At 52.1% G+C, this 14,883-nt stretch overlaps 2 protein-coding genes and 1 long non-coding RNA gene across 10 annotated transcripts; 2 read left to right on the top strand and 1 right to left on the bottom strand.

Annotated features, from left to right (window-relative positions):
• The first annotated feature begins 61 nt into the window (after nucleotides 1-61).
• TRAPPC14 (trafficking protein particle complex subunit 14) lies at nucleotides 62-4,357 on the top strand. Of its 3 annotated transcripts, none has more exons than XM_015134401.3 (11): nucleotides 62-180; nucleotides 829-924; nucleotides 1,006-1,135; nucleotides 1,311-1,397; nucleotides 1,552-1,672; nucleotides 1,774-1,921; nucleotides 2,050-2,132; nucleotides 2,217-2,380; nucleotides 2,935-3,089; nucleotides 3,305-3,498; nucleotides 3,596-4,354. In XM_015134401.3, exons 5-11 carry the CDS (start codon nucleotides 1,635-1,637, stop codon nucleotides 3,747-3,749), a joined length of 936 nt encoding a protein of 311 aa, XP_014989887.1. In that variant the 5' UTR covers nucleotides 62-180; nucleotides 829-924; nucleotides 1,006-1,135; nucleotides 1,311-1,397; nucleotides 1,552-1,634; the 3' UTR covers nucleotides 3,750-4,354.
• Nucleotides 4,358-4,573: 216 nt separating this feature from the next.
• Nucleotides 4,574-9,789, bottom strand: LAMTOR4 (late endosomal/lysosomal adaptor, MAPK and MTOR activator 4). Of its 6 annotated transcripts, none has more exons than XM_077996393.1 (4): nucleotides 9,641-9,789; nucleotides 9,118-9,198; nucleotides 5,262-5,379; nucleotides 4,574-4,931 (listed from the first exon to the last, which is right to left on the bottom strand). In XM_077996393.1, exons 1-4 carry the CDS (start codon nucleotides 9,719-9,721, stop codon nucleotides 4,885-4,887), a joined length of 327 nt encoding a protein of 108 aa, XP_077852519.1. In that variant the 5' UTR covers nucleotides 9,722-9,789; the 3' UTR covers nucleotides 4,574-4,884. The 6 variants fall into 6 exon arrangements, with proteins under 6 accessions (XP_077852519.1, XP_077852518.1, XP_077852521.1 ...); XM_077996392.1 differs by having other exon boundaries at nucleotides 4,574-4,914; XM_077996395.1 differs by having other exon boundaries at nucleotides 9,719-9,789.
• On the top strand, nucleotides 5,616-9,199 carry LOC144339725 (uncharacterized). Its single transcript, XR_013415082.1, has 2 exons — nucleotides 5,616-6,417; nucleotides 8,864-9,199. It is a non-coding gene; the product is annotated as an uncharacterized LOC144339725 (long non-coding RNA).
• Nucleotides 9,790-14,883: the final 5,094 nt, after the last annotated feature.

Here is a 14,883-nt window from a genome sequence, read left to right as displayed (position 1 = left end):
ACCCGCAGATTCCGGGGCCACGGCGGCCACGCCCCCTCCCTTCCGCTTCCGGTTTCTCTCCAGTCATTCGGCTCAGTACCCCGGTTCCGGCGCCGCCGGGTCTCGGTTCCGGATTTGTTGCCCGGGTGCCGGGACCGGGCCGGTCTCTCGGGCCGCCCCAGCCGCGCGCAGCAGCCCGAGGTGTCGGGACCCTCTGGACCTACCCTAGAGGGCCCCGCTGGGGGTCGGCCTCCGGTCCGGGCTCCCGGTCGCGCCGTCCTCGCCGCCCCATGGAGTCCCAGTGCGACTATTCGATGTACTTCCCGGCCGTGCCGCTGCCGCCGCGCGCGGAGCTGGCAGGGGACCCGGGCCGGTACCGGGCGCTGCCCCGGCGCAACCATCTGTACTTGGGGGAGACTGTCCGGTTTCTGCTGGTGTTGCGCTGCCGGGGCGGTGCGGGGTCCGGCGCCGGGGGCAGCCCGGGCTTGGGCTCCAGAGGAGCCTGGGCAGAACTGGCAACCGCCCTGGCCGCCCTGGCCTCGGTCAGCGCCGGAGGCGGGATGCCGGGTGGCGGCGGTGCCGGCGACCAGGATTCGGAGCCCCCAGGGGGAGGGGATCCTGGGGGTGGGGGTTTGTTCCGAGGCTGCAGCCCCCTTCTCACCCACGGCCCGGGCCCTGCTACCTCAGGGGGAGCGACCACGGTGAGGAGCTTTGGGGGACCCGGCACAGGGCGGAGGGGGTTTGCTGGGGGCGTAAAGCAGGAGGCAGATGACCTGCTGGTCTTAAAGGGAAAGGCTGCAGGCTGCCTCTGACTTGCTCCTGACCTCTTCATCCCTTTCCCAACCCCAGCTGCCTGTGGAGGAACCGATTGTTTCCACAGATGAGGTCATCTTCCCACTCACCGTTTCACTGGATAGACTGCCCCCAGGGACACCTAAGGCCAAGGTAAGATGAGCAAGGAGTGGAGCTGTTGTCCTAATTAAGACACCTTTTCCGGGCTCAGCCATCTGTCTTTCCTCTTGACAGATTGTAGTGACTGTGTGGAAGCGGGAGGTTGAGGCACCAGAGGTCAGAGATCAAGGCTACCTGCGATTGCTGCAGACCCGATCTCCTGGGGAGACATTCCGGGGCGAGCAGAGCGCTTTCAAGGCCCAAGGTGGGCAGGACAACGAAGAGGCGAAGGGCTAGAGTCTCTTGGAATTGAGGGAGAGAGGGGAGGGGTCACACTGGAAAGTGGCTAATGGGCTCTGAGAAGAGGAAGGTGAGAATTCTGGGTTGGAGGTGAGGTCAGCCCCCAGACCATCACTTCTTGCCCCCAACCCCTCCCGCAGTGAGCACGCTGCTGACTCTGCTGCCCCCTCCGGTTCTGAGATGCCGGCAGTTCACTGTGGCTGGAAAACACTTGACCGTGCTCAAGGGTAAGCAGGTCTGCCAGCTCCAGCCTCGGGGAGCAGCAAGGGAACTGATTGGATGCAGTTCCTCTGGGCAGGCTGGTGGGATCCGGTTTTTTCTGGGTAAAGGTGGGGCCTGAGGGGTCCAGCTATTCTGAGCCAAGCTGGTCCTCTCCCACAGTGCTGAACAGCTCCTCTCAGGAGGAAATCTCCATCTGGGATATCCGAATCCTCCCCAACTTCAACGCCAGTTATCTACCTGTCATGCCCGATGGCTCTGTGCTGCTGGTGGACAATGTCTGGTGAGGTCCTGGGAGGGGCGAGGCTGTGAAGTGGTGGGGATGGCTTCAGGGACTGAGCTCTGGCATGGGGAGACCATGCCTTGTTCTCTTTTCTGAGCTAGTCACCAGTCTGGGGAAGTCTCCATGGGCTCCTTCTGCCGCCTACCTGGGACCTCTGGCTGCTTCCCCTGCCCACTGAATGCCCTGGAGGAACACAACTTCCTGTTTCAGCTGCGAGGGGGTGAGCAGCCCCCTCCAGGGGCCAAGGAGGTGAGCATAAGGGGCTGGTGTGTTCAAAGAAAAGTGATAAGGCAGTGGGAGGGAAAGACCATGCAGCTGACTCAAGATGGGAGGGGCACTCTTAATACCTGCCCCAACCCCCTTTGTCCCTCCCGCAGGGCCTGGAAGTTCCCCTGATTGCTGTGGTTCAGTGGTCCACCCCAAAGCTGCCCTTCACTCAGAGCATCTACACCCACTACCGGTGAGTGTGGATCCCGGAGGAACTGTGGCATTCGCCTTTGTGGCTTAACACACACAGCCAGCATCCCTCTCTCACCACTCCTAGCCTGCCCAGTGTCCGCCTGGACCGCCCGTGTTTCGTGATGACCGCTTCTTGTGAGTCCCCTGTTCGGACCTACGAGCGATTCACTGTCACCTACACTTTGCTCAACAATCTCCAAGACTTCCTTGCTGTGAGGCTCGTGTGGACCCCAGAGCATGCACAGGCTGGTAGGTCAGCTGCCAGGTGGGGATCTGATCCCCAGGGAGGAGAAAAGAAAGGAAAAAGTCAGGAAGGCTGGACAGTGATAACAGCCAAACTTGGTGCCAGCCCCACCACAGGAGGTGACTTGTGGCAGGTGGCTTCCGCCCTGTACCTGGGTCATCTCCCCAGTGTCCTAGATGGAGAGTTTAGAGAGGCAGTGGGGCAGAGTGACTTTCAGGGCATAGACACTGGAGCTGCACTTGCTGGTGTGAACTCTACTTCTCTCTTTTACTAGCTGTGTGACCTTGAATAAGTTACTTAACCTCTCTGGGCCTCAGAGTCCTCACCTCTAAAATACAGCAACTCATATCTCATGGGGTTGTCATGCAGATACTGAGTTAATATACATGACATGCCTTGCACACAGTAAGTATTAGCCGTTGTTATCTACAACATGCACAAAAGATAACGTTTGCTCAGTTTACTCCACAGAGTGGCTTTGAGAATCAGATGTGCTGGCGAAGGCCCTGTGGGAATGAGGAACGCTGTAGTGTTTGCTGGTCCCTGTTTCTGCCCCCAGGAAAGCAGCTGTGTGAGGAGGAGCGCCGGGCTATGCAGGCTGCCCTGGACTCCATCGTCTGCCACACGCCTCTCAACAACCTCGGCTTTTCCCGGAAGGGCAGCGCTCTCACGTTCAGTGTGGCCTTCCAGGCTCTGAGGACGGGACTTTTCGAGGTGGGCTGGGGAGGGTCTGAGCTGAGTGCTGAGTGATGCAGAATGCTGGGGTGGATGGAGGCAGGACCCTTAGATTTTAGGGATGAAATAAAAAGCTGGGCAGAGGGAAGGTGGGATTTAGATTTGACATCAGTCTGTCACATGGGGAAGACCATTTGGAAGGAGGCCTGGGCCCTGGAAGCTGAGCTGGCATGCTGACCTGCGTCTCCCCCCAGCTAAGCCAGCACATGAAACTGAAGCTGCAGTTCACCGCCAGCGTGTCCCACCCTCCACCCGAGGCCCGGCCTCTCTCCCGCAAGAGCAGCCCCAGCAGCCCTGCTGTCCGGGACTTGGTGGAGAGGCATCAGGCTAGCCTGGGCCGCTCCCAGTCCTTCTCCCACCAGCAGCCTTCCCGAAGCCACCTCATGAGGTACAGAACCAGGGGGCGTGGCATGGGATGGGGTAGAGGCTGGGAGCAGGGAGGGTGCCGGGTCTGACCAGCGCCCACAGCCTCTGCCTTCCCCCAGGTCGGGCAGTGTGATGGAGCGCAGGGCCATCACGCCCCCTGTGGCCTCTCCTGTTGGCCGCCCCCTCTACCTGCCCCCGGACAAGGCTGTGTTGTCTCTGGACAAGATTGCCAAGCGCGAGTGCAAGGTCTTGGTGGTGGAACCCGTCAAGTAGCATCGTGCCAGCTCTGTTCCCTCTTACACTCCAGAGACCCAATGCCCCCAGAGGGGATCCCTGCTCCCGGGCTGTGCCTCCCCTGGGATGCCTCCCAGACGGGGGTGAAGAGGCCTGGCAGAGCTGCCTGTCTGTGTCTGCTGATCAGGGACGGGGGAAAAGCTGTGAAGTGGGCGGGCATGGCTGGGACTAAGCCACCAGTATTCCCCGAGTTCCTGTGGGGGGGGGCTGGCCCCACCCCTAGGCCAGGGCAAGGGTTTCCAGAGCTCCCTTGCCCCCCGCCCTTTACCCTGGTTCTAAGTTTACAAAGTATCTTCCTCATTCCCTTTGAGTTCTTTCCCACCTCTGACATTCCCTCCCTCCCTCCTGCAGGGCTGAGATTAGAGGGTGGTGATGGCTAAGGGCCCCTGACAGTGACCGTCCTGTCTCAGGGGTTGGGGACAGGGCCAGGCAGGTGGCCTCCTGCCCCTCATGTTTACTTTTGCAGCCTGAAGCACTTTAAGTTGTTGTGGTTTTTTTTTTTTTTTTTGGTCTGTTCCTGTAACTTATTCTCCAACTATTGCTTCCAACTGAAATAAGACTATTAAATGCCTGTTCAGGAGGGAGAAGGATGACTAGTTTGTGTACTGATGGGAAGAGCAGAAGTCGCCAGGGCTCAGAGTGACTCCCTTCCCCTCCAGCTTTTTCTATTTCCCAGTTTTATAGCACACAGAGGCACCCCTGCCACACCCAACTTGGGCTAAAGTGCATGACTTTCTCCCCAGAAGGTGGAAGACAGACATGGGGTGTAATCATTCCCACACTAAACACACATGTCCCTGGGCTAGAGAACATCAGGCTCATGTTTATTAGGGAGGGAGAGAGGGAGCACAAAGGGAGGTCTCCTTGCCCTTGTTCTCCTTAACACAGCTCACAGTCTCCAAGCTTTGGCCCATCCAGGTAGGGGTAGGAGGTGGGCGAGCAGAAGGCCCTAGTTCTAGCAGCAAGCCAAGACTGACGGCTGTGCCTGCCTCATCACAGAGGCCCAGGACCCAATCCGCTTCTCCGACCCTCGCCCTCCGGCAGGCTCAGACATCAATGGGCTCCCGACCTCGGTTCTGCCGCTTCACCACAAACACCCTCTGTCCTGACACCGTCACCAGCAGCGTGTGTTCTCCAAAGACCACTGGAGGAGAGACACACCTTCCCCCGCCCCAGGAGAGGGAAGGGAGCACAGAGTTAGTGGGTGCAACAGACTCCATGGGGCGGGGCCACACGCACATTGGCTGGGATCAAAGCCAAAGAAATTCTATCGTTCCAGGCTCAGAGATTTGAAGATGAGTGGCCTCTGCTACATCTCCTTTCTCTTGCCTTCTCATTCACAATTCTAATACAGGGGAGTCCCAAAGGGAGGAAAGTGGCCAGACCAGAGACCCCAGGAGGAGATGGTGGGAGGCTGGGAGGAAGAAGAGAAGCCTCTGGAAGCGGCCCTTCCTCCCAGTACTACCACCAAGGGCAGGGACAGGGGCTCACCAGACAGGCGCTTGAAGGGCACATTCATGCCGTGGTGCAGCCGGAAACCGCAGGCCGTGCTGACCAGCTCAGAGATGGCACTGGCTGCTTGCTCGTCATTCTCCAGGTCCCCAGATGACTGCATGCAGACGGAGGAGGGAGGGGGCGAGCATTACGGCACAGGCTCGGGACGGAATTCCAGGCACAGTCCCCTTGGCTCTCACACTTAGACCATCTCCCCCTTGGCTTGCCAGTACCCTTGGGTCACCCAGCTTTGGAAAAAACCTGAAATCTCCCCCTATGTTGTCACCCTCCAGATGCCATCCTGTTTCCCGTAATACTGGACTTTCCCGGATGAGCAGCAGCTTATCCATCTCTCTTTTTTTTTTTTTCTTTTTTTTTTTTTGAGACGGAATCTCGTTCTGTCACCCACGCTGGAGTGCAGTGGTGCAATCTTGGCCTCTCGCGTTCAAGTGATTCTCCTGCCTTAGCCTCCCAAGTAGCTGAGATTACAGGTATATACCAGCATCACCACACCTGGCTAATTTTTTATATTTTTAGTAGAGACGAGGTTTTACCATATTAATCAGCTGGTCTCAAACTCTTGACCTCAAATGATCTGCCCGCCTCAGCCTTCCAAAATGCTGGGATTACAGACGTAAGCCACCGTGCTTGGCCATCCATGTCTTTATTGACCCATGCTTTTCTAACCCCGTGAAACTGGATTTCTCCCATGTCCCTGCCTATTTGATAAAACCACATTCTCCGAAATGAATGCCTGCCCACCACTGACCTGTTAATGGCTCCATCTTTTTCTCAATCTTCACACTTGCTGCCCTGTTTGCACAATCTCCAACATAAACATTCCGTTTGTCCTTGAATCCCTCCCTCTGTTGACCCCTAGAGTAAGTGATGGGACAGTGGCTTAGGGTTCCTCTTTTCTGGTGACTGTCTCAACTTCCTCTTCCCTCTTCCTTGATATGGGCCTCCACTAGATTTAGTTCCTTTTGCTGAGCTAGCAATATATATTAACTGCTATTTTACATCAAACTCAATGTCTAAAGTTGGGCCATCAAATTTCACCTTATCCTTATCCACCTCCTTTCCAGTCTACTTCCTTTTTTGATTTGTTTGTTTGTGTTTTGAGACGGAGTCTCACTCTATCGCCCAGGCTGGAGTGCAGTGGTGCACTCTTGGCTCGCTGCAACCTCTGCCTCCTGGGTTCAAGCAATTCTCCTGCATCAACCTCCCAAGTAGCTGGGATTACAGGCATGTGCCTCCATGCCAGGCTAGTTTTTTGTATTTTCAGTAAAGATGGGGTTTCACCATGCTGGCTAGGCTGGTCTCAAACTCCTGACCTCAAGTGATCCACCCACCTCAGCAGCCTCCGAAAGTGCTGGGATTATAGGTGTGAGCCACCACACAGGAACATGTTTCTTTTTTTTTTTTTTTTTTTTTTTTTGAGACGGAGTCTCGCTCTGCCGCCCAGGCTGGAGTGCAGTGGCCGGATCTCAGCTCACTGCAAGCTCCGCCTCCCGGGTTCACGCCATTCTCCTGCCTCAGCCTCCCGAGTAGTTGGGACTACAGGCGCCCACCACCTCGCCCGGCTAGTTTTTTGTATTTTTAGTAGAGACGGGGTTTCACCGGGTTAGCCAGGATGGTCTCGATCCCCTGACTTCGTGATCCGCCCGTCTCGGCCTCCCAAAGTGCTGGGATTACAGGCTTGAGCCACCGCGCCCGGCCTTAAGGAACATGTTTCTTAAGGCATCATCACTCTTCCAGGCTTTAAAGTTCTAGCTAGAGAAGTATTTCTTTTATTACCTATTTCTAGTCATTAGCAAGATATACTGATTCCTTCTTTAAAATATCTTCTCCCAGCCAAGCACAGTAGCTCATACCTATAATCCCAGCACTTTGGGAGGCCAAGGCAGGAGGACTGATGGAGGCCAGGACTTCGAGACCAACCTGGGCAACATAGCAAGACCCCTGTCCCTATAAATTTTTTTTTTTTAATGGCTGGGCGTGGTGGTGCTTGCCTATAGTTCTAGTTACTTGGGATGCTGAGGTGGGAGGATCGCTTGGGCCCAGGAGTTCAAGACTGCAATGAGATGTGATCACACTACTGCACTTCAGCCTGAGTGACAGCAAGACTCTGTCCTAAAAAAAAAAAAAAAAAAAAAGGGCCGGGCGCGGTGGCTCATGCCTGTAATCCCAGCACTTTGGGAGGCTGAGGTGGGCAGATCACAAGGTCAGGAGTTCGAGACCAGCCTGGCCAACATGGCAAAATCCCATCTCTACTAAAAATACAAAAATTAGCCGGGTGTGGTGGCACACGCCTGTAATCCTAGCTACTCAGGAGGCTTAGGCGGGAGAATCGCTTGAACCTGGGAGGCGGAAGTTGCCCTGAGCTGAGATCATGCCACTGCACTCCAGCCTGGGCCACAGAGCGAGACTCTGTCTCAAAAAACAACAAAAACAAAAACAAAACTCTTCTCTCCTTGCTCCTTCTTACTGCCACTTGCCCAGTCTCATCTCTTTTTTTTTTTTTTTTTTTTTGAGACGGAGTCTTGCTCTGTCACCCAGGCTGGAGTGCAGTGGTGCAATCTTGGCTAACTGCAACCTCCGCCTTTCTGGTTCACGCCATTCTCCCGCCTCAGCCTCCCGAGTAGCTGGCGCCCACCACCACGCCTGGCCAATTTTGTTTTTGTATTTTTAACAGAGACAGGGTTTCACCGTGTTGGCCAGGATGGTCTAGATCTCCTGACCTCGTGATCCACTCGCCTTGGCCTCCCAAAATGCTGGGATTACTAAAGACGTGAGCCACCTATGCCTGGCCCAGTCTAATCTCTTAATGATGCCTCCTTCTGCCCATCTTCACATCACTAACAACAATATTGCTCAACCACCTCACTGGGTCTTGTTTCTGTTTAAAAAACCTTTCAAGCTGTATTACCTCCAAGAAGAATAAGTTCAAGTGTGTTAACCTGGCCTTGAAGATCCTTCACAATCAGATCCTCCCTGACCATATCTTCCTCTTCCCTCAAATCTTCCCAAATCTTTTCAGCACAGACTTACCATCAGTTTAGAAAGGTCAGTGCCACACACCTGCAAATATGTCCACCTCCCCACTGTAAATACTCTCCTTTAAGCTGGGCTGAATTCCTACCTCCAGGGAAGTTAGTTACCTTGTCATAACATGTTGAATTTTTAATATCCTGGATTCCTTCAATAGTCTTTTACCACCTGTATTGTTTTCAACACTTAACCTTAAGCTTTGTCTCTAGCTAAATCAAAAACATCTAGAGACCTAACACTATACAGTACTATGGAACAAAATACAAATGACTCTTTAAGAAATATCAAATAAAGGCCAGGGATGTTGGCTCACGCCTGTAATCCCAGCACTTTGGGAGGCTGAGGCAGATGGATCACCTGAGGTCAGGAGTTTGAGACCAGCCTGGCTAACACGGTGAAACCCCGTTTCTACTAAAAATACAAAAAAATAGCCGAGCGTGGTGGCACATGCCTGTAATCCCAGCTACTCTGGAGGCTGAGGCAGGACAATCGCTTGAACCCCGGAGGCGGAGGTTGCAGTGAGCCGAGATCGCACCACTGCACTCCAGCTTGGGCAACAAGAATGAAACTCAGTTTCAAAAAGTGTAAATAAATAAGTAAATAAATAAACCGCAACCGTTAGGAGACTAAGATTCCACAGACTGATTACTGAAAGTAATTGCAAAAACTGCAAATACTTTTGTACCAACCTAATAGATGCCAGACCGCAAACCAGGTAAAAGTCGAGAAAAGAAGGGCCAATATTAGAAGGGGTTACCGGGCTGTGTGCACTAAGGGACCCCCTCCCTTTCCCAGAACGCACCGCCAGCACTGCACCTTCACTCAGTACCAGGTAGCCGAGCTGGTCTGGGATTCGCTCCAGCCCCTGGGTCAGTGCAGAAGTCTAGTGGGTAAAGATGCAAGTAGTGAGAAGCATGCTAGAGGGATGGATGGCCCCTGATACCCTTCACCTACAAACCCAAGTCTCTTGATTGGCGATGGCCCCAGGTTTTCTCATTCCCCAGCCAGGTCCTTTCCCGGCTCCCTTCCCCCTACATGGTCCTCAATACTGATCTTCCCGAGCCTCCATCTGCCCCCACTCTCGGCCCCCGGGCTCCCCTGGCCTTCCACGCTCCACCTATGCTACTCCGAGGGGACTTCGCTGCCCCACTGGCCCCTGCCCCCAGACCCTCTCTCCACCTCCCCGCCCCTGACCTGCAGACTACCCGCAGCCCCAGAACACCCTCCCACAGACCCCTCCCCAGCATTCCCATCGCCATCCCTCCCATCTCCATCCCGTCTTCCTCCCCGAGCGGATAGGAGGTGAGGGTGGAGCGCAGACCCACGAGGGGGAAACCACACAGATTGGGGAGCAGAGACGCGGAACCCCCGGCGGGTCCTCCCGCGCATGCGTCCTCACTCACCATCGCAGTCTTCGGTGCTGGTGGAGCTCCCTACCAGATAGGTAGCTTCCGGCTTCAGGCCCCGGTCACGTGCTCGCACCCGGAGCGCTCCTCCTTCTGCTTGCTTCCCTACCCTTTAGCCGCGCCTCTAGCATGAGGATTGGATCGTGGCCACGTCGTCAGACCCAACCAGCCAGTGCGAAGCGCTCCTTCCCGGAGGCGCACGTTGATTGGTGATATCCCCTCTTTAACACCCATCTCCCCGCCTCTCAGTCAGTGCCTGAGCGAGAGGAGGCGGGAGTGCTTCCGCGGAGGGGACGGTGTGGGAGGGCCAGGAGTGGGACAGGGTTGACCGTGTGGCTCCGCGCGCGCTTTCTAGAGTCTGGGTTCCGCCTGAACCAGGATGCCCGCTAGTGTGACCTCCCAAACGAATGCCTTCCCAGGTTTAAGACTGGACCCAAAAAACGTGATAATAAAAGGAAATAACGTGCAATGCATGTAAAAAGCTATTCAAGGCTGGGCGCCCAACCTTCAAATGCTACTTTTATGCCTACTCAAGACCGCTCTTTGTTGAAGACAAGAATTTGTTCCCTTGGCCGGGCGCGGTGGCTCACAACTGTAATCCCAGAACTTTGGGAGGCCGAGGCGGGCGGATCACGAGGTCAGAAGATGGAAACCATCCTGGCTAACACAGTGAAACCCTGTCCCTACTAAAAAATACAAAAAAATTAGCTAGGCGTGGTGGCGGGCGCCTGTAGTTCCAGCTATTCGGGAGGCTGAGGCAGGAGAATGGCGCGAACCTGGGAGGTGGAGCTTGCAGTGAGTCGAGATGACGCCACTGCACTCCAGCCTGGGAGACAGCGAGACTACATCTCAAAAAAAAAAAAAAAAAGATTTTGTTCCCAAAGTGGTTTTTTGTCTTCAGATTCAGTCTGGGACAATGTGATGGTGAATAGAATCACCAGCTAGCCAATGCAGATACAATACTGAATATTCTCTGCAGGAAAAAATTAGAAACAGTACCTTGGAATGATACACACACACACACACACACACATACATACATACATACATACATCACACAATGTAAACATTGGAAATTTTTGTTTTAAATAATTTCTAGACCTGTTGCCGTATTAATGTGGTGGAGGCAGTGTTAGTGAGTAATATGAAGAGTGATTCTAGAAGCCTGGGCAACATAGCAAGACCCCATCTCTAAAAATTTAAAAATTAACCAGGCATGATACCGCACATGTAGTCCCAGCTACCGGGGAGGCTGAGGTGGGAGAATTGCTTGAGCCCAGGAGTTTGAAGCTGCAGTGAGCCATGATCATGCTACTGCACTCCAGACTGGGTAAAAGAGCAAGATTGTCTCAAAAACAAACCAAAAAAATCTGAATATAGTAACAATTGTTGAAGTCTGGGTGTCTTTTAAGACTTGTTAGAAACAACAATCAAGGCTGGGCATGGTAGCTCACACCTGTAATCCCAGCTGTTTGGGAGACCAAGGCGGGTGGATCACCTGAGGTCAGGAGTTCAAGACCTGCCTGGCCAACATGGTGAAACCTCATCACTACAAAAAATACAAAAAAAAAAAAAAATTAGGCAGGTGCAGTGGTACATGACTGTAATCCCAGCTACTGGGGAGGCTGAGGCAGGAGAATCCTTGAACCCAGGAGGCGGAGGTTGCAATGAGCCAAGATTGTGCCATTGCACTCTGACCTGGGCAACAAGAATGAAACTCCGTCTCAAAAAAAAAAGAAGATTTTGATGTAATAAATTATGGTGGCAGTATTCTTTTGTTTGTTTGTTTGTTTTGTTTTTTGAGGCGGAGTTTCACTCTTGTTGCCCAGGCTGGAGTGCAATGGCACGATCTCGGCTCACCGCAACCTCCGCCTCCCAGGTTCAAGCAATTCTCCTGCCTCAGCCTCCCTAGTAGCTGGGATTATAGGCATGTGCCACCAGGCCCAGCTAATTTTCTATTTTTAGTAGAGACGGGGTTTCCCATGTTGGTCAGGCTGGTCTCGAACTCCCGACCTCAGGTGATCCACCCGCCTCGGCCTCCCAAAGTGCTGGGATTACAGGCGTGAGCCACTGTGCCCAGCCAGTGGCAGTATTCTTGATATTTAACCATCTTTATCGCTTCTCGACCTTCTGGCTAAGATCAAGTGATATTTAACTATCTTTGTGTTTCTGGAATAAAATCTACTGGAACAAATTATACTACCCATTTGTTGTACTGCTTTACTTAGAATTTTAAAAATCCATTATGATAAATGAGATTGGACTATAGTTTCTTTTTGGTATATTATTTATCTGCTTTTGGTAGATAGAGCAGGTTGCCAGAAAAAAATGAATCAGAGTTCCCTATCTTTTTTATCTATGATCTGCAAATCAAACTGGTTAGACCAGCTCACACTCCTCTAGCAATGTGTCAGAGTTCCCGGTTATCTCCAGCTCCATTAACACTTGGTATTACGACACTTTTTTTTTTTTTTTTTTTTTTTGAGACAGAGTCTCGTTCTGTTGCCCAGACTGGAGTGCAGTGGCGCAATCTCGGCTCACTGCAACCTCCGCCTCCCGGGTTCAAGCAATTCTTCTGCCTCAGCCTCCTGAGTAGCTGGGACTACAGGAGCGCACCACCACACCCAGCTAATTTTTATATTTTTAGTAGAGACAGGTTTCACCATGTTGGCTAGGATAGTCTCGATCTCTTGACCTCGTGATTTGCCCACGTCAGCCACCCAAAGTGTTGGGATTACAGGTATGAGCCACCACACCTAGCCAGTATTGCCACACTTTTAGATATGTGATGGCTTCTCATTGTGGTTTTTATTTGCATTTACCTAAATATTAATGAGGTTGATCACATTTTCAGACAGGTTTGTCTTTTGGGATATCATATTTTGTGAAGTATCAGTTCAACTTTTTTTTTTTTTTTTTTGAGATGGAGTCTCGCTATGTTGCTCAGGCTGTAGTGCAGTGGTGCACTCTCAGCTCACTGCAACCTCCGCCTCTCGGGTTCAAGCAATTCTCCTGCCTCAGCCTCCCAAGTAGCTGGGATTACAGGGGCATGTCGCCATCCCGGCTATTTTTTTTGTATTTTTAGTAGAGATGGGGTTTCATCGTGTTAGCCAGGATGATCTTGATCTCCTGACCTCATGATCCGCCCGCCTCGGCCTCCCAAAGTGCTGGGATTACAGGCGTGAGCCACTGCACCCAGCCCTTTTTTTTTTTTTTTTTTTTTTTTTTAAAGAAAGGATCTTGCTCCGTTGCACAGGCTTGAGTCCAGTGGTGTGATCATGGCTCACTGCAGCCTTGAACTCCCGGGCTGGAGCAATCCTCTCACCTTAGCCTCCTGAGAAGCTGGGACTACAGACGTGCACCACCCCACCTGGCTAATTTTTTTATTTCTTGTAGAAACAGGTTCTCTCCATGTTGCCCAGGTTGGTCTCGAACTCCTGGGCTCAAGTGATCCGCCTGCCTCGGCCTCCCAAAGTGTTGGGATTATAGGTGTGAGCTGCCATGTCCAGTGTGACAAATGGCTTTACCTTTTTGAATGCCATTATGGACACATAGATTTTTATTGATTTGATGTAGCTCAATCAGTACAATCATTGTTTTCTCTAATATTCAAATGTTCACAATTTTTGCTGAGTTGGCTTGTGTCCTTTTTGACGTAACTCTGGCATTAGAAAGCTTCTCAGACTTGGCTGGGCATGGTGGTTCACTCCTGTAATTCTAGCACTTTTGGAGGCCGAGGCAGGTGGATCACGAGGCCAGGAGTTCAAGACCAGCCTGGCAAGATGGAGAAACCCCCATCTCTACTAAAAATACAAAAAATTAGCCGGGTGTGGTTGTGGGCACCTGTAATCCCAGCTACTTGGGAGGCTATGGCACAGAATTGCCTGAACCTGGGAGGCGGAGGTTTTAGTGAGCCGAGATCGTGCCACTGCACTCCAGCCTGGGCAACAGAGCGAGACTCTGTCTCAAAAAAAAAAAAAAAAAGCTTCTCAGGCTCACTTTGTACCTATTTATGCCCCAAACTTGGAATTTGTTGATTCTCTGAGGATTTGTGAGGAATTGGAAATGCATATCTGGGGATTGTGAGTGCCCATTTTTATGGGATAACATAGTTTCTAGGCCACTCTGCAGGCAGAAGCTGTAGATAGATAAAAGATGGAGGCCGGGTGCAGTGGCTCACACCTGTAATCCAGCATTTTGGGAGGCCAAAGCGGGCAGATCGCTTTGGCTCAGGAGTTTGAGACCAGCCTGGCCAACGTGGCCAAACCCTGTCTCTAATAAAAATTCAAAACATCGCTGCATGTGGAGGCAGGCACCTGTAATCCCAGCTACTCAGGAGGCTGAGGCAGGAGAATCACTTGAACCTGGGAGACAGAGGTTGCAGTAAGCCAGGATTGCACCACTGAACTCCAGCCCGGACGACAGAGCAAGACTCAGTCTCAAAAAAAAAGAAAGCAATTATAAAACTACGGAATGAAGTTAAAGATAACTTTAGGTCCGGGCACGGTGGCTCACGCCTGTAATCCCAGCACTTTGGAAGACCGAGGTAGGCGGATCATGAGGTCAGGCGTTCCAGACCAGCCTGGTCAACATGTTGAAACCCCATCTCTACTGAAAAGACAAAAATTAGTCGGGCGTGGTGGCATGTGCCTGTAATCCCAGGTACTCAGGAGGCTTAGGAGAATCACTTGAATCTGGGAGGCAGAGGTTGCAGTGAATGGAGATCATGACACTGCACTCCAGCCTGGGCAGCAGAACGTGACTCCTTCTCAATCAATCAATCAATCAATCAATAAAAAGATAACTTTATTGGTGACTAGGGTTGTGTCAAAAGAATTCAAAAGCCAACTTGAAGAGGCTTCCACTGGACAAAAAAGAAAAAACAATATTTTGAAATCAATCAGTACAATAACTGCAGTGAATTGAAACATAACAAACATGCCTAAATCCACGAATTTATTTTTAAATTTTTGTTTGTTATTGTTTGTTATAGAGATGAGGTCTCGCTATGTTGCCCAGGCTGGTCTTGAACTTCTGGTCTCAAGTGATCTGTCTGCCTCAACCTTGCACAGTGCTGGAATTTCAAGTGTGACCTGCACTGCCCGGCCACTGAGATCTTAAAATTAGACTTTTATTTCCTTGAATATAGTAAGCGTTACAAT

Source organism: Macaca mulatta, chromosome 3, assembly GCF_049350105.2.
Source record: "Macaca mulatta isolate MMU2019108-1 chromosome 3, T2T-MMU8v2.0, whole genome shotgun sequence".
Lineage (NCBI taxonomy): Eukaryota > Metazoa > Chordata > Mammalia > Primates > Cercopithecidae > Macaca > Macaca mulatta.
Note: the sequence above shows the minus strand (reverse complement) of the source record. Positions and strands in the feature narration are given on the sequence as shown.

Bases quoted from the DNA above. Each gene is read 5' to 3' on its own strand.
- TRAPPC14 (XM_077995106.1), top strand. From the start codon at position 270: ATGGAGTCCCAGTGCGACTATTCGATGTACTTCCCGGCCGTGCCGCTG. The intron at 1,673-1,773 runs GTGAGGTCCTGG...TTTCTGAGCTAG, and splicing joins CTGCTGGTGGACAATGTCTG to TCACCAGTCTGGGGAAGTCT. The intron at 3,090-3,313 runs GTGGGCTGGGGA...CAGCTAAGCCAG, and splicing joins TGAGGACGGGACTTTTCGAG to CACATGAAACTGAAGCTGCA.
- LAMTOR4 (XM_077996392.1), bottom strand. From the start codon at position 9,721: ATGGTGAGTGAGGACGCATGCGCGGGAGGACCCGCCGGGGGTTCCGCG. The intron at 9,199-9,640 runs GTGGGTCTGCGC...TTTACCCACTAG, and splicing joins ATCTGTGTGGTTTCCCCCTC to ACTTCTGCACTGACCCAGGG. The intron at 5,380-9,117 runs GTGCGTTCTGGG...GTCTGCATGCAG, and splicing joins GTGAAGGTGCAGTGCTGGCG to TCATCTGGGGACCTGGAGAA.